At 42.0% G+C, this 27,587-nt stretch overlaps 4 protein-coding genes across 7 annotated transcripts in view; all 4 read right to left on the bottom strand.

Annotated features, from left to right (window-relative positions):
- The window catches only part of samd12 (sterile alpha motif domain containing 12), a 102,206-nt gene extending 88,667 nt beyond the window's left edge, over nucleotides 1–13,539 (bottom strand). For 2 of the 4 annotated variants that reach the window (XR_011179625.1, XM_069175950.1), the window contains exon 1: nucleotides 12,368–13,246. Coding sequence is in view for 3 of the 4 variants with exons in the window: in XM_069175950.1 (XP_069032051.1) it covers nucleotides 12,368–12,428 (61 nt within the window). In the remaining variant the exon portion in view is untranslated. Of the gene's footprint in view, nucleotides 1–12,367; nucleotides 13,247–13,376 lie in introns of those variants that run through there. The other 2 variants (XM_069175952.1, XM_069175951.1) reach the window with 2 other exon arrangements.
- A 3,109-nt stretch (nucleotides 13,540–16,648) lies between these two features.
- On the bottom strand, nucleotides 16,649–18,475 carry LOC138214828 (zymogen granule membrane protein 16-like). Its single transcript, XM_069176650.1, has 5 exons — nucleotides 18,394–18,475; nucleotides 18,209–18,246; nucleotides 18,056–18,108; nucleotides 17,753–17,879; nucleotides 16,649–17,497 (listed from the first exon to the last, which is right to left on the bottom strand). Exons 3-5 carry the CDS (start codon nucleotides 18,105–18,107, stop codon nucleotides 17,179–17,181), a joined length of 498 nt encoding a protein of 165 aa, XP_069032751.1. The 5' UTR covers nucleotide 18,108; nucleotides 18,209–18,246; nucleotides 18,394–18,475; the 3' UTR covers nucleotides 16,649–17,178.
- Nucleotides 18,476–19,234: 759 nt separating this feature from the next.
- On the bottom strand, nucleotides 19,235–26,003 carry abrab (actin binding Rho activating protein b). Its single transcript, XM_069176649.1, has 5 exons — nucleotides 25,025–26,003; nucleotides 21,159–24,212; nucleotides 21,027–21,079; nucleotides 20,693–20,819; nucleotides 19,235–20,021 (listed from the first exon to the last, which is right to left on the bottom strand). The coding sequence occupies exons 1-2, from the start codon at nucleotides 25,804–25,806 to the stop codon at nucleotides 23,729–23,731; spliced, it is 1,266 nt and encodes a 421-aa protein (XP_069032750.1). The 5' UTR covers nucleotides 25,807–26,003; the 3' UTR covers nucleotides 19,235–20,021; nucleotides 20,693–20,819; nucleotides 21,027–21,079; nucleotides 21,159–23,728.
- Nucleotides 19,697–21,036, bottom strand: LOC138214694 (zymogen granule membrane protein 16-like). The gene is made up of 3 exons (XM_069176467.1): nucleotides 21,027–21,036; nucleotides 20,693–20,819; nucleotides 19,697–20,021 (listed from the first exon to the last, which is right to left on the bottom strand). Exons 1-3 carry the CDS (start codon nucleotides 21,034–21,036, stop codon nucleotides 19,697–19,699), a joined length of 462 nt encoding a protein of 153 aa, XP_069032568.1.
- Nucleotides 26,004–27,587: the final 1,584 nt, after the last annotated feature.

Here is a 27,587-nt window from a genome sequence, read left to right as displayed (position 1 = left end):
TTTTAGTCATCTCCGCAGCTGTTTCTCCTTTTATATGTTAGCAGAGGCTTGGAGCCGAATCAGAAATCAGTCTCCGTCACATGGCCAGAAAAAAGCCCTCGGAAATAACCGAACAGTTCGGGAGCGAACGTGTGGATTGGCACATATTTTTCACAGAGCTGATCGGTTTCCTCCATCTGTTATCTCTCTCCCATTAACTCCCACACATTCATGCTTGCACAGGCACACACACACACACACGCACTAATCTGTGTGCATCCACAAAAGATGCCAACTGAAAAACTGCCTTCCTGACACCGTGTGCATTTCTGATTCTCACCCAGTGTGCTCTGAGAAAGTGAGCAAACCTTGCAAATCTACATGGGGTCCCAAATGAGTCCATCCTCTCCTCTCCTCTCCAAATTAGAAAAAAAAAATGTGAGAAGAGTGTTTGAGCGTGTGTGTCTGCTCAGCTGTCTACCCTGAGGACCTCGGAAAGAGCATCTCCATCACTGGGGACAGAAGACACAGTTAGATCCTTGTTACATGCCCGCTAAAGAACTAATTACAATATATTTGAGGAGTAGAAAGAGACAGGGTGAGAAGCACATGGCCTGCAGTGTAGGATGTTTTGGACAGCAGCCTGTAGGAAGAGCCTGCTGCTCTGTGAGATTAAACGCAGGAGACAGAGGAGATATGCACGTATAAATGATCTCTTCTTTCTTATTCATTCTTTTCAAAGCTCATGGAGAACAGAAGTCTTTCATGGGGGCAGAAACGTTATTCTATATTCAGAGAATGTGGCTATAAAATGCAAGTGTTTTCTGCTTTGCAACAAAACTGCATTGCCATTTTTTGTTTTTAAATAACATGCTGCAAAAATCTGTAATTTATTTAGAGAATTGGTTCTTAGCTGGTGGGTCAATTTGACCTGTTTGAGTGGGTTGCGGATATGTCACAAAGCAAAAGGTCAAACTTGTATTTTGAAAACTACAGACTGATCACCACCAACTGGAAGATTAGATAAGTCTGCCTTTTTATTTCGTTTGATTTTTAGCACTAATTGCACTTTTGTTGTTGTTTATTTAATATATATATATATATATATATATATATCTTTTTTTTTTTTAAAGAAGCAGTGTTTAGGATTTAGTGGCATATAGTGGTTTGGTTGCAGATTGCAACCTACTGAACAACTCTCTCCTCACCCTCCACTTCCTGGCAGTAAGAGAAGCTACGGTGGGCAAAAAAATGCCCTCTTTAGAACCAATGCTTGGTTTGTCCCTTCTGGGTTTCTGTAGAAACAAGGCGGACCAAGATGGCGCGCTTCATGGACGGGGCCCCGCTCGCTGTGTAGAAGGCCTCGATCTAAAGTAATAAAAACAGATCAAATCTTAGTTTCAGGTGATTATACACCAATAAAAACTTAAATATGAATATTATGTTCCATTTCTGCCAGTAGAGCCTCCTAAATCCTACACACTGAACCTTTAACAGTGCTTGAAGACTTTGTGTATTACTGCACTATTTATTTGTGAAATAAATTGAAGTGGATCGAATCTTTGAAAAATGTGGGTAATGAGGATGAATGAGTAGAGAGACACTGATTTAGAGCATTTTTATGTGTCTTACAGAACGCGTGCTGCTTCATTTAGAGGAATGACAGCACACGGTTATGTAACCAACCTTATTGTATTCCACTTTAAGCTGTGCACGTTTTAGATTTTTCTGCTTCACACACCTAAAAAAAAAAAGAAAGAAAGTAGGACATCCCTCTTTTACCCTAACTGATCCCCGAGTCATTAATGCACCTGTCGTTTAGGACTTTTCGGGCAACATTAAAATTCACAAGGCACTTTTGCAATCAGAGGTGATTTCGGGTTACGTTCGCAGAGGAGGACGTTCAGTGGGTCAATTGTGTTGTTGTCATCGCTGGATTTAAAAGATGCGACCGAGGATTTGACACGACACGCTTCATTAGTTAACATAGAGGCTCAAACTGCTACAAGAGAATAAGCCAATTACTGGAATTAAGCTCATTTTGTGTTTTTATTTCACTCATAGCTTTGCCCTGTTTGCAAGCTTTAGCAGGTGGGCGCAATATGGGTTAAAATCATGCCGGTTGCATAAGCTCAGCTTGGTGTTATACTTGTAATGACTCATAACTAACAAGGCATGACATCTGAAGGAATTCTTGTTAGGCTCACTGGCTTTAATGTAGTCATTAATGCATACAAATCCCACACAGGAATCTCACCAGTCTTAGACAACTAGAAAGAGAAACTCAGGGAAACCTGTAAAATAACTGGAAGGACTAAAATGCATGAATTAACTTTAATATACAAGCATCAGTTCTCTTAAAAGGATATAAAGACGTTGGGGCTTTTTTTGGCATCATTGCTATTAATTCCTCATCTTCTTCTGTTCATATGTCTGCTGTTAAGACGATGAGGATTGACGATATGACTAACTATCAAAGAGAAGCCATGTAGCGGGGTGGCTAGCCAGCTAGACTCTCTGTGGGGCTCATAATTCACCCTGACATCCTATCAAAAGTTAACTGCGCTCAAACTTCACAGTCTGCCCTCTACAACCCCGGGGCTCGATCAGCTGTGACTGGTTGGTACTGTGTCAAGCAGGCGCAGATGTGCTCAGCTTTGAGCACTTCTTAGGTGCGGAGTGAGGGAGGATGAAAAAAGAGAGAGAGAGAGAGAGATTAAGCTGAAGACGATGGGGAAAAGAAAAAAAAAAAAAAAAGGAAGTTGGATGGGACCGAAAGTGAGAATAAGAAAGACGGGCAAAATGAGTCAGTGTGATGGAGCTGGAAAAGAAAGAGAATGAGCGAAATGACCCACTTTTCAGCGCAAACACACACGAGCTAAATTTAACCGCCGTTCACTTTGGCTCGCAGCGAAGCATGTATCCTAGGCACAAAGCTGTTAACGTGCGCTGCTTCAAAGGCAGACAGTAAAAGGGTGGCAAAAATAGATTGTCTCAATTTAGAGTTGAGTAACATCTATCAATATTTGATAAGAGATACGAACATCCTCTATTCGGCCAACAGGAACGAGTGCAGACTAAGTGGAAAGTTTAGGATTTCAGGGGGTCTCATCAGTGCTCCGCATGTCTGAATTTGGCGTCTTTTTCCTGCAGCAGCTTCTACATGTATCTCCATATCGGCGCCTAGAATACACATAGCTATTTTTCACATTCTATTTTTAGTTTGCCTAGACACCATATTTATATTGCTTAAAGAGCAGTGGTCGTGATCCGACCGAAGAATCTCAATTTGAGCTCCGATGGTGAAAAGTACAGCATCGACATGAAAGGCACAGTGCAGATAATATCGCACAAATGTTAACATAAATGGAGTGAGGCTGACGATAAGCAGAGTGGGCCTGAGCCATGATGGAACCAACACCCATTAAATGCAGTTTCTTTGTCAAACTTATCCACAAAATAAAATTTGTCCACTTTTACTTAAGTTACATTGCCTCGAGCCGCGGTCGACCAACACAATAATGCGTGCAATGCAACACCACAGCACCGCATGACCTCATGTTCACTTGGAAAAAGAAGGATTCTAAATGAGGTCCAGGACAGTGTGGTAGACAGATCTTAAATTTGGAAATGAGACAGCCCTGGATGAATTGTTGAGGTATTTTTAACAGTATTAAATGAAGCCACAGCCACATTTTTTTTTTTAAATTTGTCTGCATCTCTAACCTCTTTTACCACATACTTTCATTACTTGACCTCCATACCTACTCGCATCCCTGCTCTAAATCCTGCCATTACCGTATATACACACACGTGACCCTTTCCTTCACTTCCCCACCAGATCAGCCATCATGCCACTCGGCCTTCGCTGCCCAGCCCTCTTGTTCCTGCCTTCCTGATTTATTCTGATCTTTTGCCTGTTTTTTTTTGGGGGGGGGGGGGACTTTTTGTCTGCTTGCTTTGCCTGTTTTGTTGCGTCTGCCTCTCTGTTGTAAGACACTTAACACCCGTTTTCCTCGCAGTTGAGCATTCGGTATCACATATAATATACTATATGTATATGTATATGTGTATGTATATATATATATATATTTATAAACAAATAAATAAATATATATAAAAGTCAAAAACACCCACTGTGAATTTCACACTGTTAAGATTGACAATTGACATTGTGCCCACAGTCTTGTTTTGATGGTATAGCACCAACATGACATCACTGTGGTTAACAGAAAAATGCAACATCCCCTAATGTTTACTGCACTGAAGCCACTGTACCCATCACACTGCTGCTCTTCAAGAGCCTGATTAAATTAGTAGTGTTCTAATTAGCTCCACTGCCACATCCCCTCAAAACACTTCTGTTGTAGGAATTACAATTAACGTTTTGACTGTTTTTTTGGCTTCACTTGAAAATAATTCCAGGCTGCCATTCAGCCACTTCCAGAGCATGTGCAGCACTGTTGGAGGACAAAACTACTTAGCTTACCCGGTTTGCACACTTCATGTCAGGTTGTTCTACACACTAATTCGTAGGTTATGTTCAGACTGCCAGCCCGAATCGGATTTTTGTCATCTCGAGAATGAATCCAGATTGATTTTTTAAAAGTCTGAACATCAAAAAGAAAAACACAAGAAATACAATGTGGATCCAAACCACATTTTGAGGGTTCGAAATGTGATTCCAATCGGATTTCTGCAGATGCGTCTCAGTCGGGACGCTCCGCTTGCTCACGTCGGGTTTCTTGCGTCACTCGCAACGCAACACGCGGTGACAATGCCATTTTCAGAGAGACGCAGCAAGCAAAATCTACGCTACAGCTAACCGAGCGCTATCAGAAAGTGTAGCTTCGTGCTGTAGAGGACAACGATATCAACCCTCTGCGGACAGAAGCTGAAATTAACCGTCTACTGCAACTCCCGTGCCGGAGAGCCGCGTCACAGCGTCGCTGCGCGTATGTCGTTCCAACAGCAGCCCGTACAGATAGGTTGGTGATGTCTGGACACACCAAAGCTGAACTGGTCACTTGCAAATAACAGTTCAGACAGTATGTCCTAAACATTTGATTTGAGAAAAAAAAAAAAAAAAAAAAAAAAAAATCTGATATGCCCGCTGTCTGAACACGGGCATAGACATCAATAAAAACGTTACACTACTTGTATCAGTCTCTAATACACACATTTCCTGGTAGAACCAACGTTCCAGTCCAGTTGCACCTTCAGAGATGTCAAAAGATCCCTCTTTGCAGCACTGCTAAAGAAACCACATAATGACAGTCTTCACCTGACACTGACTCTCTCCATCTGTGCCCACTGTATCATCAGCGACACACAAACTGCCTCAGATCTGCAGCTTCGATCAGTCAGCAGATTGGAGTGCAGAAGACTTCATGGTCAACAGTGAATGGAGCTGACACTCTGCCAACTTTCTGCACTTGACACAACAAGGTGCTAAATAGTCACAAAAAAAAAAGTCCAAAGGTTGACATTTGGGGGATAGAAGAGAGGCACACAAAAGGCTGAAAGTGCTTTACAAAGGTGAAACGAGCGATGAATGAATGGGACATCCAGCAGAATTTATCCCCAACCTTGGGTTTAATTTCCCTGACGCGGAAACTTCACGAAGGTCGATAAAGCTACTGTATACAGTAGATTTTGTTCTGTGCTGGTTGGTGACACAGACAAGGACCCACCCTGTCAGCCAGGTTAATGATGCAGAGCATTAAAAAAAAAAAAAAAAAAAAAAAAGTCCTAAATGGAGGTCAGACACTGCAGTGCATCCGCATAACACAAAGACAACCTAAACCTACACTCCTCTCATCACTTTGCCTTCCCTCATCTCATCTACATATTCATCAGATCTAAATATGGGAAATGTACACCTATTCCCTCTTTCATCTGTGTATTTCTGCACCAGTATGTGCAAATACTGAGTGTCAAAGCCAAAAATAGCACATCCGTTACAATTCAATTTGAGCTGGAGCGCAGTGTCCCGAGGCTACAGGTGACACCTCGACACAGTGAGGCAGAAGTCTTCTGACAGGTGTGACATGAATATGAAAGTAACTACAATTCGACACACATGCCGCCTTTAAATTGAATTCATCTTCTCCGCTGAGCTGCGGTTATGTAAGCTAAAAAAAAAAAAAAAAAAAAAAAAAAAAAAAATATTTTGAGAATGTAGTTTTGCTTTAAATTAGAAGAGGTTTTATAGATTTTCCAGAAACGGTTACATCAGTTGGTTTGATCCGTTCAAAAATCAAAGCAGCACTGTGGTTTTACAGATTCTAGTTTTCTCCAAGTTTCCAGTCTTTGAGCTTCCAGTCTGGCTGCTTGCTTTCATATTTACCGGACTGATGTGCGAGTGGTACCTTCACACGTTATTAGAATTCTCAAAATGTCAACACCCGTATTCATAAAAGTGTTGCCACGACCTCAGGATTTCGTTATTCATTATTGATTACTGTACAGCAAATGTTGCCTATTAATTTTATGTCAAATGAGAAATTGCTTAATCGAAACATTTTCACGTCACGTTTCCTACTGTGATTAGTCAAAATGTCTGACGTGAAAAGGGCCGATTGTTTCAGGTTGACTTCTTTGATAAAGAACCAGCGCTAACAAGAAAAGTTATAAAGCAAAAGCCGCAAAAGGTTTATTATACATTTTTATAGAGGTATTCTTTCTTCTTTAGCTGTGTAGTTTTGATTGGCGTCAATTGTTTTGGCGTTTTACTTTTGCGAGTGGAAGATTGATTCCCACGTGGTATCTTTCCATTATCTGGCTTAAAGCCTAACAAACGTGATTACGCTGAGTGGTCACACGAAGGTGGTCATAAACTCGCTACATCAACCCAGGATTTAGACGAAGCTTTAGTGCTTCAATCAGTCTCTTTTATAGGATGACATACAAAAGCACAATGAAATCCAATCTATTATGACTGTCAGGGAAAGCCAAAGAGGTTTGCCAGTCTCTGAACACTGCCCTTTACAGAGACCCTCCAGCTATCAGCGCACGGGATCATCTATGATTGGTGATGCCATTGGCGATGCAGGTTATGCGTGCAGCATAAATTGCCATGGCGGTGTATCGCGGTAAGAAATGAAACACCTTCGTAACCATGAAAACCTGAAGTTACTTCGCGAACCGTAAATCTTGCTTCACACGGCAACGGATCTCGGACCCGAGTGGCTTTTCCTCCTCCTGGATTTCTTCCTCTAAAGCCGACGGGTCAGACACAGTGAAGCAAACTGAGCCCGCTTGAGACAGATCCAAAAGAATCATTGTGCCTAAACCCCTGACATTTGTTAGACAGATCCATCCAGGTGCGTGCATTTTACATCAATCCTACAAGCAGCGGAAATCACTGCAAGTCCGTTCATGAGAAAAAAGAAAAAAAAAAGTCTCATTTATGAACAGTGACTTGGCTGGAGCACAGGTTTTTTTGCCCACCACTACTTATATTTTCAATTTCTATTTTCTGCTTAGCTCTCATTTTAAATTCCAGGCAGCAGCACTTTAGTATGGTACATCAAAGATGGCTGTAGGTCCACCCAAAGGAGGATGATCACACAACACCGCTCTCCTATGACATTTGTTACATCTGCTGCCATCTTAATCCCACTCCTGCTGAGTAAAGGTGGAAAGACGCTCCTCCACCGCAGCAGCTCCTTACTAACTCGACTAAAACGTAATCCCGTTCCACCGACTCAAATAAACACGTTTATTCTCCTAATTCTATTCCTGGGTTTAGATCCCAGGGACGGATTTGAGATGAGGTTTCTGAATGGGTGCGCAGGTAGGCGGAGCGGGGCAGGACATATCAAGGAGGTTTGATGCACGGAGGCGAGAAAGAAAAAAAAAAAGGAGTGAAATGAACAATCTCAGCCACGGGGGTAAACACTGCTGTGGTCCAGTTGTTGGCGTGTCTCCCACACAGTGCATTCTCCTGTCAGGTTGGCCTTTAATAGCCTATAAAACTGACGCCTTCATTAAAATGTGAGGCTGCTTTCAGACTGATAATACAGTAATACCGCAGTGGCCAGACTTTATGGTCTAATAAAAGGTGAAAACACTCCCAAATGATCTTAAAAAAAAAAAAAAAAAAAAGAAGCACCGCATCATAAACCTGCTGCTGTGCGGTCCTGCATTCAAATACAGTCAAAGATTCACAGAGTCTCTCTCTCTCTCTCTCTCCCCTCGTGATTTTCACGACATCTGAATTTGAATTTTTTTTTTTTTACGACTCAACCGCTCGGACGCCGAGCGTACGGCGCGCACGGCTTCCCGTGTCGCAACCACAAGCTCATGAGTTCCGTTTGAACGTAGCCTCAGCATGGGTAAGCTGCGACAGGATGAAATATGAACGGTCTGAAAGTTAATCAAACGCCAACACACTGTCGAGTTATCGCAGCTGCGTCTCCTCTGAGCCGACACTCGGCAAGCAAATAACAGAATCAACGCAGTACTGCAATGCTAATTTACTCGCTTTCAGTGCTTTACTCAATTGCCCTAGTTGTGTTTGGACTGCGCTGTGGAAAAAGTTAAGCCAACTGGCTAAACAACCCTGATTATTTTTTTTTTTTAACTTTCTTTCTTCTACATTGGCATCTCTCCTGTACCAGCGTTGGAATAAGGCGGTTTCATTTCTAACGCTCTGCTATTTTTTGGTTCTGAACGCAGCCTTAAGGCCGCAGCATATTACATGACAACTGCTTGTTGGATAGTCAGGGCGCTGCGTCCAACTGTTTCTGTGACTTTTCCAAACAGCGTGAACATCGGGGGTTAACGGGAGTTCAACTTTTCTCTCCCAAGTTCTCTTTTTTTTTTTTAATGTAAAGTACAATCAAATACACCACCACGAATGTCTTCAAGGAGAGACGGCCCGAACATTTGCAGGGTTATCCTAATATGACAACCACCTTTTCACTCAGCCTTTCGGCGTTCCCTTTCGTCACCCGTCGTGGTCGGGTAAACACATCGCGCCGGCTCCTTTGCTGCCCTCAGTCAGCATGGTTAGGGCTAAAATTAACATCGGTCAACAGGTCTCGACTTTGTCCGTGTCTGCTGACGGGAGGCAAAATACTTCATGTCTCCGTCTGTGCTGAAGACCGGAGGCAAAGTGATCTAAAGCTACATCACCAGGAGCCTTTGCCAAGTATAAGAAGAGGTGCAGCGGCACAGCCTCATTATCAGAGATGCGGTATGTGTCCGTGTGGGAGAATAAAGCCTACAGATGCACGTGAGCAACTAATGTACGTTTAGAGTGTGCTCGTGTCAAGGAGGGCATCAGATACTCTGTCCAACATGCTTGGGATGTCACGATGACCACGATGTGTCGGCAAGAGCAACACATCTCTGACGCGCCACCTTCCTCTCAGCCAAGCATTTCGTTTCGAAGCTGGCCTGTAAAATAACATGCGCAGAGTACTCATTCACAAAAGAACATGCGATTGCACAAGAGAGCAACGCTCCCTAAACAGATTAGTTTGTGAAATTTGAACTAAAAGCAGCTTTTGCCACTTGTCTCGCTCTCGGGTGTAAATCTAACCATTCGCCAGCTTCAAGTATTATCAGTAAAAAGCGTTGCAGACACTTATTATCTTTTCATGCTGAACACGGCCGAGCAAAAGTGCCTTCCAAAGTAGAGCTCAAATGGGAGGACGGCACTCTCCGAAGTCCTGATTTCTCCGAGAGCTTATTGTCTTCTCATGTGTTATAAATTATTAAATCCTTGACCTACATTCTGCGTCTTAGAGGGGTTGGTGGAGCAGAGGAACCGAAAAGAGTGACACTGCAGAGTTGTTGTGATTTTTTTTTTTTTTTTTTTTTTCCACAAACGATTCATCTTAAAATAAAAGCAACGATGCTGCAGAGAGCTTCTTCCCATCCACGGGGACAGCTTTGCCTCGACCGCGTAGAAATACACAGAACCAGTTTAAATAAGAGCCCGTCTAAAAAAAAAAAAAGAAACAGAGCTTTTTGGATAGCTGTGACAAATTTAGATCATCAGTGGGCACTATGGAAACCAGCGAAGGAGATAGAAACAACACTAATAGGATTTACTAATTCATTATATGACAATTTTTAATTTCAGCTAAACCATTCAATCTTTTAATCTAATTTAATCCTATCAGAATAAAATGTCATGGAAAATGTTTGCAATCGGTAACCAAAAAATGTTCAGTGATTTTACTGGATGCAAAAAATGATTTGACTGTCCATATTTTCACTGATTAATTTACTGCCAACAAACTAAAACTTTTGCGGTGAAGGAAGTATTCAAATTCTTGACTTACAGCAAAGTAAAGTTTTGGGATAAACCTTTTACTAACCTGCAGTAATAAAAAAAATAAAAAATACTCATTTTACAAGTATAATACTTTCATTTACAATCTAGCGGAAGTATTAGAGAGCAAAATGCACTTAGTAAAGTAAAACGTAATCTTACAGAAAAATGGCCCTGTGAGTGAAATATTATTAAATATTGAATCATTAGGTTGCTGCTATACTGATGCATGAATGCATGAAAAGGGTTTTGTTGTTGCAGCTGGTGGAAATGGAACTAGTTTGTAACTTGCGCAGTTTCAAAGACATGTAACTGAAAAAATAAACAGATTAATTCATAATGATAATATTTGTTATTTGCAGCCCTAAACTACACGCTGGAGCAGTTCAGCACTAAGGAGTCAAAAACCCCAACCCATCTGACGTGCGTTTTATTTACAACATCTTTGCTTGTTTTTTTTGTTATTTTTTTGTAAAACCAAAATCCGAAAGGAACTTTTAACAACAGCTGTCAGATAAATGTAAAAATTTTTTTTTATCATTTCTGCTCAAATGTAAAAGTATGAAAAGACTCAAGGAAAATATGGCACTTCCGTGACTCCCATATAACTGCCTTCCACTTTTCTCTCCGTCTTCAATGAAAAAGCATTTCAAAGTATTATATTTCAGCCTCAGAGCAGGATATTGTTGGCTGCTCCACCACAATTCGATCGGACCTTGTAATTTTAGTAAGGCAGCTTTTTTTTTTCTTCCCCTTCCTCTTTTTCTCCGTGATTCAGGCAGACGAATTAGTTATTGCAGCTTCAGTGAATAGGGCCATGACTCATAATTCATCTCTCTCAATGGCACAAGTCAGCGAATCACAATTGAATTCGCCGAGTTGTCCTTTTGCCGCATGAAACTCTCAAGTCACAAATTATGTTGTCATGCTTTATTTCACGCTCGGTGTTTGCGTTAATGCACCAAAAGTTTCATCCTTTGTGCTCTACAATTTTCACCGTTGTAGTCTACGGCTAAAATGGCAAAGTACGGTTGTTACAGTATCTCTGGGAGGAGACAATTCTGTAAGAATATGACTGTAAAATAATGAGATGAAAAGGAATCCAAATTTTTGGAATTTCATGGTTGTAATGAGGATTGTTCCCCATCATCAAAGAGAAACAGTTGAATGATTGACCCAGGTTGATAAAACCAGATGACAAAGAGGTGAACCTAGATGACAGATCAACTACGCAGCCCTGGAACAAAGTGTTCATCTGCAGGCAGCTTCAGCTCCTGCCGTCTTCTTCACAGCTCTCAGAGGAATCTCAAGAGATGCATGAATGAATATATACGGGGAAATATGCTGGAAGGTCGTCAGTGTTGTAGCTGCTGCGGTGCTCATTGCACATCATCCGAGACATATTTCAAAAGGTTTGAAACGGGTTGCAATGTCTTTACAACTGTAGGTCAACTGTCAGCGTCATAAAGGAACTAACATCAGAGGCAAGAAGGACACAGCTCGTACGAGACATTTACAGATCACAAACTGGGAAGAAAACAGAGCTTCGGAGGGTTTCAGATGGTCTTCAACAAAAAAAAACAAAAAAAATTCTTACTATTTTATTTTACTGCGAGTTAAACTGGTGAGAAGAGAGTGACTGCTGTGATCGCAGCCTCGAAACCTCAGCTGCCGTGTGTCGATCAGTACGAACGCTGCACTAAAATCGGTCAATCGCGGTTTCCCTGGAAAAAAAAATGTGCAGGATTTTTAAAGTGTGAAGGATGAGAAGTAATCCTGCAGAAGAACAATAAAACCATATGAAGATCTTCCCCTCGTGTAATCTGCGCTATCAATGAGCGTGCACAGAAATCCTGGACCAGAAAACCCTAACGGGAAAGGAACAGGAGAGGCGGGTTTCAGGTCCAACAGAACAACACGTGGCCGTATGGTGCCCGAATTGTCCTGTAAAGGTTGTCATAGAGATGAATAACTTGGGTGCCCATGCAGGAGCGCCACAGTGGCATGCCAATCAGTTGGTGAACACAGCAGAAAAACACAGCACGGGACTGGGGGGAAAAACCCGGAGCTGGCCCGACTTCTCCTCCCCACCAAACATACCTCTCATTGGATTCTGGATCCACAAGATGCCTCCGATAAGGTGAGGAGATTGGCCGAGCATTCCGACTTCCCCTCGACGGTCACCTGTCACTTTTTTCCCTCACCTCAGAAAAGCGAGCACCTCGGGTAGACGGGTCTGGTGACGATGAGTCGGGGAGAAGCGGGCGACTTCCCGGGTCCACATGTCACACACACACACACACACACACACACACACACACACACACACACACACACACACACACACACCACCTGCTGCCAGATGAGCAGGCTCGACCAAGACTGGTCTCAAGGCACGGGCTGAGCGCACGCACGGCGCTCGCTCTGTTGCATCACAGCACAAAAAAAAAACGGCCCCGTGAATATCAGCGAAAAGACTATAGTTCTCAAAAAGAAATTGTCCCTCGCGTGAATGTCAAGCGGGTGCAGGACTGAAGTATCGCCCGGAGAGAGAGAGAGAGAGAGAGAGAGAGAGCGCACGCACGTACACACACACACACACACACACACACACACACACACAGAGCGCCGAGTGCACCGGGGGTGGTTATGCAGAAGGACTGGACGCTCCTCGGTCGCAGACCTGTTAACCAGCTCGAGTCGTAGAGCTGCGCGCACACACACACACACACACACACACACACACACACACACACAGTGACAACATAGATACAGAAAAGAGGCTGCGCGCTACCACGAGAGGCTTTACGGAACGTGAGCACGGGTCACCACAGCGAACACCGGCTCTACGGCAAAATCTTAATTGTACAGTGCGATAAACAGCAGAAGATGACCAGGACGAGGGAGCGTGACGCGGCGAGAGCAGAAGGCTGCCGCAAACGTCACCCAATCACACAAGGCTCTCGCCGGGTTGACCCCGACCGCGTCTGGGTTGAGCCGAGCGAACCCGACGGCTCCGATCAACACGATAACTGGAACTATTGTCTGAAACGAAACCGAACACGGACGCGCCGCCGCGGACAGACAGAGCAGCGTGAAAGCGCCTTACCTTCGACAGCCATCGTTTTACTCCACAGATTTGGGCATCACTCGCGAAGGGATTCGGGCGAAATGTAAAACTCAACGCTCTCTCATTGTACCTTGTTTGGCGTGTTATCATCACTTTGCTGCGGGCAAGCCGGCGCGCACAGCTGCTGCTGCTGCTGCTGCCGCCGCCGCGCCTCAAAGGATCCTGGGAAGTGTAGGCTCAGCGCTTTCTGGAAGACGAAGAAAGGGCAAGTTTCATCCGTTTTTTGTGGGGGGGGGGGAAGCAGTTTGAAAGGAGCCACGTCGTCTGCCTCCGTTAATGTGTACAGTCCACAGTGAAAAATAAATCCCTCAATTAGATATAGAGGCGAGACACAATTATATTTATAGAACACACTTGAGCAAATATATATATTTAAGATGGGAATAAACACAGCAACAAGTAACATGTGCAGAAAATGCAATGAATAAAACTCCAACAAAACCACACACTTACAGTCAGTCACTGTACGTGAGAAAACAGAGCAGTTTTCAATTTACGTTTGCTGTGGACCCTTTCACATCCAGTCAATGATGTGGACACAGTTCCACAGTTCAATCAGGCCAGCAGGGGATTTGTTAGAGAACAGATCAGAAGTAACTTAGACATATACAGAAGAACATAATAAATACAGTAGAAAGAATAACCATGTTGCAGTTGTGTGCACCAACCAGTCCAGATGGTGTCATAATTAATGTAAGAGCTCTTATGTTATATTTGCAAATATGTTTTACAAGGTCCCAAAGGCCTTCGGCCTTTGACATTTGACCCCGCGAAAACGAATCATTTCATCCTTGAGTTCAAGTAAACATTTGAGCCAAATTTGGAGGAATTTAGTCAAAGTTTTATTAGACACCCTTTTGCATTTACAAGAATGACCAGAGGGGTTAAAAATTTGTTGTCATTTTGGATGTCAGTCGGTTCAGGGAAGCAACAGTCAGGTAAACAAAACCAAGTGCCTGTCTTTCCTGGTCCACCTCAAATGTTATTTATGGATTGTAGCGCGATAAAAAAAAAAAAAAGACGTACGTGACAGCATGAGGAAGTCTGTCTGTCATTTTCAGCACATTTCTGATGTGGTGGTTATCGCCCGTCCAATCGAGCAGGTGTGGCTGCTGGAGTGTTCCTCTGCATTCTTCCTGGTTTCTGCTGTTGTTTAAGGTTTGTTCAGCCAGTCTGATGAGTTTCTATCATACGCCTTGCTCCAAGTTAATAAACAGCGCCTGCAGTAATTATGTGTGTGTGTTTTTGTGTTTCATCTTCCTGCTGGTCACACAGAATTTTTGCACGGGGAAATGTTATGAGTCATAAATTCTTGCATACTAGAGTAGTCAGAGAAGACACATAAAACACGAAGAGCAAAGACTGAACACTTTTTTGTGAATAAGTGTCAAATTAAAAAAAAAAAAAAAAAACAGGGCAGTTTGTAATGAATTTAAGAAAGTCTGTTAGACAACCTACAAAAACTATATTCTTTGGCAAAAATGTTGCCATATGTCCTAAGTAACAATGTTGGACTCCGTGAATGTCTGTATACATAATGTGCAAAATTGGAAAAACGAATGGCATGCCCAACATGAAAAACAAACATTGCAGTCTTGGCCTCGACAATATGAGGAGCACTTATTATCAAAGGATTTTCACTACATTTTCATATTTAATTTTTTTTTTTTTTTTTTATATTAAAGGTAATGTTAAGAAGTACGCAACACTAATGTATAGATTGTGTTTAATAAACAATCCTTTCTGTTAGCTCTGTTACCTGAAGTAATATTGAACAATTATCACACTGCCGTTTTGACATACTAAAAGACGTACTTAAAGAAGTCGTCACAGCAAAACAAAAAAAGACAGAAAGAAAGAAAACCTTACCACTAGGTATCAAAGGGAAAATGCTTATTTGCTATAGCCAAGACACAAATTTGATAAAAGAAGCAGGAAGAAATAGGTAGCCTAGCTCTTTCCAAAGTATAGAGCAGGGGTGTCAAACTCATTTTAGTTAAGGGGCCACATACTGCCCACTTTGATCTCAAGTGGGCCAGACCAGTAAAATCATAGCATACATAACGACGATATTTCTCTGTTTAAATCATTGGTGAAGGTTTTTGGTTGATAAACCCTATTTTAAGGTCTTTCTACAATAAACTAGAAACATAAAGACCAAAAACTCAGACATCAGCCCACTGTTTATCTGCCTGGGCTCTCCTCTGCAGATTCCCTCGCTTTGTGACACGTTTGACGTCAAACCCGTCACAAAGCGAGCAGCGAGCGCTGCTGCCTGTGGCAACGAGCGCTTCTGCCTCCGGAGCAGACGTCGCATTTACGCTGTTTTTGAAGCAATTACTGGATCGATTAAAAAAAAATTACAAAACGTTTGTACTCATAAACCTCCACATTCTCATAGAAATGCAATGTATGTCTTTCTGTAATTTTCACACTTAGCAAAGTCATCCGGCGGGCCGATCTGGACCCACTGGCGGGCCAGATCCGGCCCGCGGGCCGTATGTTTGACACCCCTGGTATAGAGAATAAGTCAGTCTAGCAGCACCTCTGAAGCTGACTAATATCCACCTTCTATTTCACTACATAATACTAAAAAAAAAAAAAAAAGGAATAAAATGTCAGAAGCATTTTGTGCTTCGGATTCTTTTGGTGAAAATAGTTTGCCGTGCACAGTGATTCAAAAAGTATGCGCCTCTACAGACAACAGAATAGGTAAGAGATTAAGAAAGAAACATTTTGCTGTGTATTCACTCTAATTACAAACGAAAGACACACTGCTGCTGTTGTTGTGGTAGTTTTGTAATCTTAAAATTGCTGGGAGGCGTTTTGGACTGATCCCATTCAAAATACAACGGCAACATATTTTTATCGTCTGTTCGCAAAAGTAAGTGATTTTCTGGAGTCCCTTCTGGTTGTTTGACAGCGTCAATTTGTAAACAAGTGACATGAACATTTCAGGAATAGTTGTCGGTAAATCATTATTTACAAGAGTGATGAAATAGCTTCACGTAGCTCCCTTGATGGTTGTCTTCTTGCCAAGCTAAGCTAATTATCGCTTGGCTCCAGCTTCACACGACATGAGAGTGGTATCTACCATTCCATTTAACATGGAGCATAAAAGCAAATATGTTGTCGACGACACGGAAAGCCACCGACAGCAGTTAGAACTCATGGAGGTCATATGCAAGTAGCCTGACGATGCTCCGCATGCATCTAAAGAGAAAAATAAATGCACAAATAACCACGAGCAGTTTTGATGTGCTGATGATGTTTTTTTTTTTTTTATTCAATGGTTTACTTGCCATGTTTTTTCAAACAAGAAGAATAGCATGATTAGTGCAAATTTAAAGGTAACATGAAGAAAACAAGATATATGTGGCATATAAACCAATTTTATAGTGCATCTGTGCGTGAAAGCGTTTCTTCTATACTACACTGTCATACATACATTGAGATCAAGAACACGAGAATAAGATCATTCAGTGTTTCACTTTGCTATAACAATTACATGATGTCCATTTACTTTGTAATGTCACTCAAATAGTTGGTGTAAAATCCGGCAACAGATGATAGAAACAGTTCTCTCAGCCCGTGCATACATCCAAACTCAAAGAATGAAAGATTTAACGACAAAAGGCGTTTTTCAGCAAGATTAAAGTTAGCAGTTTTTTTTTTTTTTTTTTTGGGGAACTGTTGGAAAAATAAAGAAATGTCCCACTGAAGAGGAAACCACAGTTTGAATCACAAAAATGTTAGTAATTAGTCTTCCCTGCTGTGCTCCCTAATGGTCACCGGTGCTGTTGGAAGTAAAGACAGCCCAGTGGGCTCCAATGGAGGTGAGGGCTCCGTGTAACCGGCCGCTGATGAAGCGCAGCTCGGCTTGCTCGTGGCTGGGGTACATGTTAAAGGACTGGCCTGAGGGCTGGCCCGCGAACAGAGAGCGGCCCCTGTTGGTGACGAACACCAACCACTGAACGTAGTGGCTATACTTTCCAGAAATCTGGACGATCACTTCATTGTCAAACAACTGAAGCTCTTTGGCTCCGTTGTACGCGTAGCCAACAGTAGGGGACCAGATGCCGTTGTAGCAGACCTGTAGGCTGAGGAAAGAGAGGAGATAATTTGTCACTCACACTTGATGTATTCAAATGACACTTGGTGCAACAAACAAACAAAACAGCCAATGGAGTAATAAGAGGAAGCATGATTCAAACCCTTAAACACGATTTCACTATATACAGCTTTTACTGAGATTCGTTGACAATAAAAGAAACATGGTCTCATGCTTTAATGTATGACTTTTATTCTTTGATATTATCCAGATCTGTCCATCATGAAGAGTATAAAATTTTTACCCATAGATATAGTTGCTGTTGGCCTCCCACATTCGGATTGCTGTGATTCTGCCCTCACCGGTGATAGTGTACGACTGGCCGCTTCCTGAACCCGCTGGCGGGGAGAAGGAGTAGTACTGAGGCGGGACTGCAACGACAAAGAAATACAGACGTGAGTGAAGCTGTTAACGGTGCCGTCAATAAATTGCAAACATACACGCAAAAAAGAATGCTTCAAAACGATTGAGAAATATATCATCAATTATATTTCCAGTAATAATTACACTAACACCCATTTGGCTAATAGATTACGTGCACACTTACTGCCAGCCAGGACTGCGGTCGTAAGCAGAGCGAAGGCGAGAATGTAATGCATTCTGTAAAACAAAATGATAATGAGACAATTATTTAACCCAGAATTTTTTTTTTTTTTTCATTATTGGCGTGGTTGTTGGGAATAAAAACAGCATGACTTACCTGTCTGATTTATCTCTTGCACGGTGAAGACCAGATAACTATACGGACAAAGAAGGTATAATATTTTAACGTGATTTTTGCTAAAGTTTGTAACCCCTTGTTACTTCTTTCAACCAATTTGTTCTTTCATATAATGAACAAATCATCTATTTTCAATAAGAGGATCAAATGAAGCAGATACTTACAGATCAAGTTTCAATACATCCAAGGCTTCAACATCTGTGTGTGGTGCTTCGCCTGTTGTCAACTTCCCCTTTCTATCTACTTTTGTACCATCGTGATGCATTCCTGAGCCCATTTGAAAACCCCGCCCCTCTCGCAGATTTGTTTCCTGGTAGGTATCAGCTCAAGGAAACGATACGTTTTTTTGTCCGGGTAGCACTACGAAAGAATTTCATTTATCTCATGCGATCAGTCCATCGTGATGAAATGAAGAGTGACAGACTGCAAGTGTTAGGCCAAGTGATGCATTAACCCTTTATGTGAAAGGACATGTTTCATAAAAATAATTCTTTTCTAACAAAAACTGTTCTAAACATGTATTCTCTGCAAAATACAGCACACTGAAAAGTTTTTTTTTTAATTTTAAATCACTATAAATCTATTACATGATAATGGTGCACGGTGATGCTGTCATTGCGTGTTTTCTGTTTTAAATTTATTTTTGTACATTTTTACTTCCTTGTTCTTTTTAGCTACCCGTTTTAACAGGGTAAATGTTTGTGTTTGTTTGGCCCCGACTTTGAGTTTTGACATATTTGGCATTGTTTCCTACCAGCTGGGGAACATTGCTTAAACCCAGGCACGCTGTGACTGCAGCTGAGATGGAGATGATTATTCATTTCCTCCAGCCTTTATTTCTGCAATTCCCTTATCGCCTGTTTTAGCAAGACTTCCCTGAGCTGCTTATAACTAGACCAAACTGACAAACCTCTGACATCGTCATTAAAAGGGTGTCATGTAGCTTCAATCCTGTTTTCTTCTCCCCTTTACTTTACGGAAACGTAAAGAATCAAGAAACGGTGATAGAAATGTAGGTTTTACTTTATTTCATTATAATATCATTTGTAGAAGAAAAGGCATTACACAAGGTTATACTGGCGTGATAATTACATTAACATAACAGAAAGATCAGAAATATGTTGCCATATTTTATTTATGACATGGGTGTCCATAAATACAATAATTTTGTTTTCAGTAAAGCAAATCCAGCTCTCGAGGTCCATTTTCTGAAGAAAGACTGCTTTTAGCAAACTGTACAATTCACTAAATAAGTAAACATCATTATAAACTGCACAATTTTCAAAAAGGAAAAAGAAATTGTAATTGGTACTTAATCACTTCAGATTTTTTTTATAGAAATACTTCTACCAGAAATACAGTGCCATAGCTGTGATTAAATCAGACTTCTATCTTGAGTAACTGAACAGCATATTTTCTTTGATTAACAGCAAGCTGTTGACATGTATCACTCCTCTGCCCGCCTCCTCAGTGTCCAGTCGTGTTGTTGAAGACTGGATCAACGAGAGCCCAGTGAGCTCCGATGGAGGTGATGGAGCCGTGCGAGCGGCCGCTGATGAAGCGCAGCTCAGCCTGGTTGTTGGTGGGATACATGTTGTAGGAATAACCGTGCGGCTGGCCCACAAACAGGGATCGGCCTCTGTTGGTAACGAACGCCACCGTTTGCAAGAAGTACGCATACTTTCCAGAAATTTGCACGATGGTTTCGCCATCAAACAGCTTGAGCTCCTGGAGACGGCTAGTACGGTAACCAGCAACGGGAGACCAGACGAAGCCGTAGCGGAACTGAAAGCTGGTGAATGAAGGTAAAAAAAACAAATCATTAATGATCTTGCAATATATTATAACCACCAGCGGATCACCAGTGCTACCGTAGTCTGCTGGGGGAGCGGCATTGGGGCCGGCGACGCCAACAGACTTAACAAACTGGTTAAGAAGGCCGGCTCCATCATTGGCTGCAATCTGGACCGTCTGGAAAAGGTGGTGGAGAGGAGGACGCTGAAGAAACTATTATCCATATTGGATAATCCTGACCACCCTCTCCACCACCTGCTGCAGGGACAGCGGAGCACTTTTTCCAAAAGAATCATCCAGCTCCGCTGTCACAAGGACAGATACAGGAGATCATTCCTGCTCGCTGCAATAAGACTGTACAATAACTCACCTCTGGTCAAATCCATCACCCAACACTAACACTGTTGGTTGATTGTTTTCTTGTTTGTTTAAATCCTTGCACTATTGTTTAGTTAGTTTAATTTAATATTATTCTATTTTATTGTTTATATTGAGCATTTTTATATTTCATATTTTTTATTGTTATTTTGTATTGCTTTATGTGGGAATAATAAAGTAACTCACTCACACTCTCTCTCTCTCTCTCTCTCTCTATCTATCTATCATTGGTGAACTCGGAGTACTGAAAACTGTGGCCTTGCCACCACATTGGATATGTTTTATATTCACCCTTTGATGTTCCTATTATAGGCCTCCCATACTCTTATAGCCGTGATCCTTCCGTCTCCAATGACAAAGTAGGGGCTGCCGACTGCAGTCCCCACTGGTGGTGAGAAGGAGTAGTACTGAGGCTGGACTGCAAGAGGAAAACATGCAAGTATCTCATGAGGGTGCTGACACCAGTAGAACAGCCATAAAGCAAATGGATGAAAAAATGTGTACATAGCAGGTGACTAATTAAACTTGCATATGTTTATTATTCATTCTCATTAGTTAAATACTGAAGGTCTAAAGTATCTCCTTTTAACATTAATTTGACTGATTAGCAATAACAGACACTTACCGTCAGCCATAGCCAAGGCTGCAAGAACAGCAAAAACAGTGACGAAAAGCATCCTGTGAAAAGAAAGATAAGATGATTTTACTCTGCATATTTTGTGTGAGCTGTAATTGGAAGAATAAAAATGATTGTTACCTGTCTGATTGGTCGTTTTCCTCGACAATCCCCAAAAATACCGTCAGCAGGTGAAGCAGCAAACATGCGAGGGTGTATCAGAGTTGACGGAGAATCGGTTTGTAGCTATACGCTCTCAAGAATCTCCGTCTGTGCAAGATTCACTTCATTGCATACCCCGGTTCTTATAGTATCTCCCTATCAGCGGAGACAGTGAATTCCAGTCAGTGACATGCCAGTCAAAATAAATATGGGTGTGACTTTCTGTTAAGACTATGTCAGGAATTGTTTTTTTTTTTCCCCCAACATCAGCATGCCAGCAAGTTACCATCAATAAAGGCACATAATTATCATGTAACTTCCAACTCATCAGTTGTTTAATGAGCGGCAAACTGAAATCCACTGAAGTTTTCTTCTTCTTTTTTCTGCTTTGTTCTCCCAGACAGACAACTTTTGGGCTTGTTAGTTAGTTAGTTAGCAGTGCTAATTTGTGCCAACGTAATTTTTCTAAACCTTCTAAATATGCAGAATTTGCCTCTTCAGTTTTGTTTAGGGGTGGGTTGAGTCATATTGTGTCTGATCACTAAACAATCAGTCATACATTCAGCTGAAGTATTTCTACTGTTAGGAGAATCATGAAAAAATACAAGAAGCCTAAATAAATATTCCATTGATAATGACTTACAGGGAAGTCAGTCTGGAAAAGAGCCTCTGCCAATTATTGTAATTATAAGTATTCTGTATTTTTCAGCTTTACAACTCACACTTCAATCAAATCAAATGATTTACAATGAGAAATGTGTTTTTTGTTTTTTTTTAAATGTTAGCTGAAATAGCTTCATTAAAGGACCCTTTGAATATGTTTGCCATGTTTTGTTATATTTTGGAAATATATTTTGTATATATATATATATATATATATATATTTCACAATTGTGAGGTGAATAAAGCCTTGATATGGCGCTCACAAGCCTGGGATATACGCATGTCCAGACAACCCGAGAATATTATCCCTATGGCTATTGCCAGCATTAAGCAATTAAGCAATGGTAATTGTATTATTTTTTTTGTTACACGCTACCAGCAAACAGTTCTCAAACTGGCCTCAACACCGATCGAAATATATTAGATTTTATTGCAGGACTTCCGTCTCAGATTGCACGAGAGCGAACAGGAGTTTCTTTGATCAGGTACATGTTGTCGTGGGAACGTCTCTTGGTGATGCAGTGTTGTGGACAACCTTGTCAGACTGCTCATATCAACGTTAAATCAGCATGTCATGATGGAGGTTAGATATTCCTGAAAACCCACCCTTTGTTTTCTCATCATAACACATAAATCTCTACACGAGCAAAAGGAAAGAGATAGAAACCCCGGAAACATTAAAGTCAACACTTGCTGTGGTTATGTGTTCATCACAAGCGCAAATAAATCATAACAATGTTTCATATTAGCTTCTTTGCTGTACTCGTACGATATACTTTGCCAAAGTGTCGGAGTAACTTTTTCTCAGTCAGTTGGCATTTCAAATTTGACCTGCCATTAGAGAAATGGGCAGATGAGGAAGGAGGACGTAGAAGGATGCCTTCAAGAGTGTCGGGATTATACAACATTCAAATATGAGGGTGGAAATCTTTGATTTAAAAAAAAAAAAAAAAAGGCATGCTGTTATTTACTGTAGCTGCATGCGATCTTGGCTGCAATTTAAAGAGTACCTCAAATGTGCAGCATGCCTCAATATGCTTTCTGCTTAAATTGGTTTTAAAAAAAACAAAATCAAACACCATCTCCAATTTGTTTGACGCAAAAAATAACATTAGTTCTGCCTCACTCTACACAAACCTCAATAAATTCACTCAATCTAATCGCTCGCAAATTGGATGCGGAAAATAAAGTTTTCCTTTTGCACCAGAGACATCCTTTACATAAATTAGAAGAGCATCAGTCTAACAGACTAGGACATTTGACAGTGCAGAGCACAGCTCTGTTCCTCTGCATTGTGCCTGCTACAGTGTAATGAATGCTGAGCTGCAAATATTCAGGCAATGAAACCTGATCTGTGAATTACTGTGCAACAGTATACTGCAAAGCTGCTGGTTATTTAGTACATTAACACGTGCTCAAGTATCTTATTAACATAAGCCATAAAGAAAGTGCAAAAGAGACACTTGTGACGATCTGCAAGCTGTTCAGAATGGAAACTTATGTTGCCACAAGCTGAGACTTTATCTCCCGAGAGCTCATGAATTTAAGCTTCAAAGTCTTTGCAGATTTCTCCAAACGTTGTGCATGACAGCTCCAACTCAAAAAACCACCACACTGACGGGAAGGAGTCTTCAAGTATCTACAAAAATAGCAACAAAAAATATCCCCTGGATAATCCACATTGACTTATCCACCAGGCTTTGTAGTGTCTGTGTCCCTTTGATTATGTTCTGCTAGTGTCCACTGAATAGTCCCAGGTCAAACTGCATTTTAAATCCTCCTCCAAGGCCTGTCTGATAGTGATTGAGGTTATTTCACAAGCTCCAGTGTGCCAGCCAAGTAGCTGTAAGAGGATTTCCAGAACAACTTTGACCCAAGTGCTAATATCACACCAGCAGAGTAATGATCACTCCATCATCCTGGCCTTGCCACAGCATCTCCCCTTCAAACGCCACCTTCCCGTGCTTCCTGGCTCTCATCAGAATCCCCACCACCTTGTCAGAGATCCGAACATATCTGTCAAACAGCTCTGCGAACGTGACGCGGGTCTTTCCGTCCGCGTCCGGGTCAGCCATAGTCCTGATCACGAAGCACATGTCGCCTATCTCGCGGTGGATGTGCTGCTCGGCGCGTTTGGCCCTCTCCGCCGTCTTGGTGCCCTCCTTGGGGCGTCCGTAGCCGTCCTGGCCTTTTTGGAGGCGCAGAGACATGGAGTAGTCGTGGTCAAAGTATTCACTGAAGGGGTTCAGTTTCTGGTTTACCGTGTGCTCCGAGGCCCAGTTCTGCCAGCGGCTCTTTAGGTTTCCCACGGCGCTGTATTTCCTGGAGAGGGCATTCATACTGTTGACGTGGTCGGCTTCCTTTTTGTACCTGGAAGGCATGTCGGATTATACTACAAATACATAGACCATGAACAAAAAAAGAAATTGTTGAGCAATAAAGAATTCAAATTGTGAAATCAGACACTCTTCCTCTGATGTCATCACTGTCAGCTGTAGACAAAATGCAGAAGCAATATGTTGCCAGCAGGAAGTCGAGCACATGCAGGGGTTACTGCTTGATTTGATCCATTTTTGAGTGCAATAAAATAATTTTGATTAATCAAATGAAAAGGTGTTTGTCCATCAAAATGTGGCATGAAATACAGAAAGTGCCAGAGTGAGTACTGAATACATATTTAATAATAAACTGAAATTGTACTGGTTTTTAACAAGTTGCTTATTTAATTTAATTTTTTTTTTTTTTTTTAATAACACAGTAGCTACATTGGTTGGTAGTTTTCAAAATGATGCATACAAGTATTTTTTTTTTTTTAAACAAAATAACCTCAGAAATATTCATAAAATTTTGTGTTTGTGGTGTTTGGTTGTTATGGAATAGAGGCTACAACTTTCTAGCACCTCGAACCTTCGTCTGTGCCATTTGGTTACAGAACATGGGTTTACTTGCGTTCAACAAAAAAAACAAAAAAACAACAAAAAAAGTCAAAACCTGATCAGCTTTCTCGCAACACCTAACAATCTGTGGTTACTTCCTGTTGAGTCTCCAGTTCTTTTAAAAGACATACCACATGATGGATTGAGTGATGGAGACAAATTGGTATGTAACAATTTCCAAGCCGGTTAGTCCAGAAACGTCTCCTCTTTTCTCTGAATGAAAAGTGAAACAGTGATGATACTTACGGGGGGGCCGAGGGTCTTTTTATCCTCACCGCCGTCTCGGTGTCTCCTTCAGATTCATCCGTCTCTGCTTCTTTTGAAACACTGCGGGTTTGAGCGTCCGCTACGACGTCCGGTCTCTCCTTCCCTTCCTCGGAGATCCCCCTCTCTTCTTTATCTACTCCACAGGTTTGTCCCTGTCCCGGTGCATCTCCATCTTTTATCGGCTTCTGCTCCTTTTCCACCCGCTTCCGGCTGTCGGTCAGAGACGACACAATGTTGGAGCACTTCCTGCGGCGTGTGGGGGAGCTTTTCCTCTTCTCCATCTCCTCGGCCGACGGCAGCGAGTCATTCTGGATCTTCTCGGTCAGGAGCCCGATGCCTGCGCTTTTCTCGTGGACGCCGCTGATCACCGTCTTCACCACCTGCTTTGTCTTGATGCGAGACGCCGCCGGCGGCTCCTCTGAGGCCTCGACCTCCGCAGTCTCGGAGGCAGCTCCGGAAATGGACGTTTGAGCAACTACACGAGTTTTAGAAGAATCTGCTGGCTTGGCTCGGGTGGGAGGAGGCTTCTCGGGGACCCGCGTCTTTTTGGGTTCCCCTGTTGTTGTTGTTGTTGTTCCTCCTCCCAGTGAAGACGGACCCCAGCCACTGGGTTCAGTGGCCTGCTTCGTCTCATTCTCCGTCACCCACTGCTGCCAGCTGCTTGTCAAGCTGCACACCATGCTGATAGTGCGGAGCTTCATAATGTTCTTGTTGCTGGACGGTTTCCTTTGGGGAGCCTGGCCTAACTGCTTGTCTGACATGGTTATCTGTATTAATGGGTCTCTTCAGGCACAATTAAACCTGCTAAATGAGCTTGTCAGATTTGCTACAATAAACTCATCCCTTCTGCTTAAATCGCTGTTTTCTGGAACTTGTTTTTTCCCCCTCCCTGGGCAGCTTCCTAACCTCACGCCCGCAGCTGCGGCTCTAAAATGTGCCGAGCAAACCCCAACACGACGGTGGAAAGTATTCGAGTCATCCCAGGCTACCGACCCGATCGTCTTTCCCTGACACTGGTCACCCCCTACGCACTCATGTTTCATCACCAATTGCGGCGCCTGTAACTGGAGGTGAACGGGGCAGTGGACCAGGAGCTGCCAAGCTCAATCAGCAAGTGCACGGACATGAAGACAATCACAGACGTGGATTTACAACACTTTTCTAGTTTCAACAAAAACACTCTCCACAACTTTAGATGACACGGGCAATAACTCGTCTTGTGTCCACACACTCTGCCAAGGACTGTCACTCCCAGCGGTGGCATTCAGGGCCATTGCTTAAAAAGTAGACTATGTGATTCTTGATGGAAAGAAAAACATTCTTCCTCTTACGAATAAGTTTATCTTGTAATATAAAAAAACAAAACGCGCCCTCTTTAACTGCTACGGGTTTTGCTTGCGGCCTATTTGGAATGTAAACATTAATATTCTTAATGATGCACTATATTAGAGGGTTGCTTGTACAATTTACAGAATCGGTTCTGAGATTTTGTATGACGTTTCATATCGAAGCAAAATTGGTATTTTAACTGAAATATAACTAACGGAATCGAATTGGAAACCTTGTGGGACCTTGTGAATGGGAACCCAGCCCCATGCTATAGCCTCACTTTGTCTGGTATAACTACAAGCATGTTGTAAGTTGGTGTTATCATACTTAAGAGAGGAGTAGCTGTGTCAGCAACATACCTCAGTCAGTTTGCACACTTTACGACTCTTTCCTACTTGTGCTTCAGTAAAAGTTTACTCCTCTTACTGTGACTCGTGAGCAAAGCACAATTATTGAAAAGCTACAATTTGGGACTTGTATAGTACATATAAATGAACATCCCTGGCATTCAAGACCCTTCCAAACAAGATCACACGGCACAATTCCTGCGCTGGCAGGATGAATGCAGACTGGGCACGCTCTAAGGGCGGGAGCATGTACACCGCAGACCTCCGATTGCTAACTTTAGCCCAATGCTGACTTTAGTGAGGATACAATATTTCAATCGTGCTGCTCTTCTAGACTTTCCTAACGTTATCGGACTGAATGGCTCACACTCTTGACACTACAGTGACTCTTTATGCGGGGGTTGTGGCGCTCCAAATGTTTCATATGGATGTGACAGTTTCCACTGTATTATAGCCACAACTGTGGCACCTGAGTAGGCTATGGCTGAGCCTGTGATGTAAGCGCGTGCAGTTTTGTGGTAATTAATGTCACTGGCAAAAAGCGGAGACACGTTTTAAGTAAAGCAGGTTTAAGTAAAAAAATAGCAATAAATGTACTTTACTTTGCTGCTGTGAGTTGTGCTCATCGGCTGTTCAGGAAAAAAGTTATGTTAAGTTGTGTTTTAATTTGAAGTTTCTTCCTGCTGGGTAATTAAAACTACACTAGTATCACATTTGACATGTGTTCTGTGTGTTAACGTCTTCATTTAGAAAGACATTGGCATATGGCTTTAAATTCAGAAGTTTTATCACATAAATCAACCAGAAAAAGTAATCCTTCAGAGTTTTTAAACTATCAGAAACTGCAACTGTCTGCAAATTCTATA

The sequence above is a fragment of the Embiotoca jacksoni genome, unplaced genomic scaffold (genome assembly GCF_022577435.1).
Source record: "Embiotoca jacksoni isolate LCO1_2020_lvr unplaced genomic scaffold, fEmbJac1.0.p SCAF_7, whole genome shotgun sequence".
Taxonomy (NCBI): Eukaryota; Metazoa; Chordata; class Actinopteri; family Embiotocidae; genus Embiotoca; species Embiotoca jacksoni.
Note: the sequence above shows the minus strand (reverse complement) of the source record. Positions and strands in the feature narration are given on the sequence as shown.

What these genes read in the sequence shown, in the direction of transcription:
- LOC138214828 (XM_069176650.1), bottom strand. Translation starts at nt 18,107, where the DNA reads ATGCATTACATTCTCGCCTTCGCTCTGCTTACGACCGCAGTCCTGGCT. An exon ending in GACCGCAGTCCTGGCTGGCA is followed by an intron (nt 17,880 to 18,055) that starts GTAAGTGTGCAC and finishes TTGTCGTTGCAG; the next exon opens with TCCCGCCTCAGTACTACTCC. An exon ending in AACAGCAACTATATCTATGG is followed by an intron (nt 17,498 to 17,752) that starts GTAAAAATTTTA and finishes CTCTTTCCTCAG; the next exon opens with CCTACAGGTCTGCTACAACG.
- LOC138214694 (XM_069176467.1), bottom strand. An exon ending in TATAATAGGAACATCAAAGG is followed by an intron (nt 20,022 to 20,692) that starts GTGAATATAAAA and finishes TTCATTCACCAG; the next exon opens with CTTTCAGTTCCGCTACGGCT.
- abrab (XM_069176649.1), bottom strand. Translation starts at nt 25,806, where the DNA reads ATGTCAGACAAGCAGTTAGGCCAGGCTCCCCAAAGGAAACCGTCCAGC. An exon ending in AAAAGACCCTCGGCCCCCCC is followed by an intron (nt 24,213 to 25,024) that starts GTAAGTATCATC and finishes CATGCCTTCCAG; the next exon opens with GTACAAAAAGGAAGCCGACC.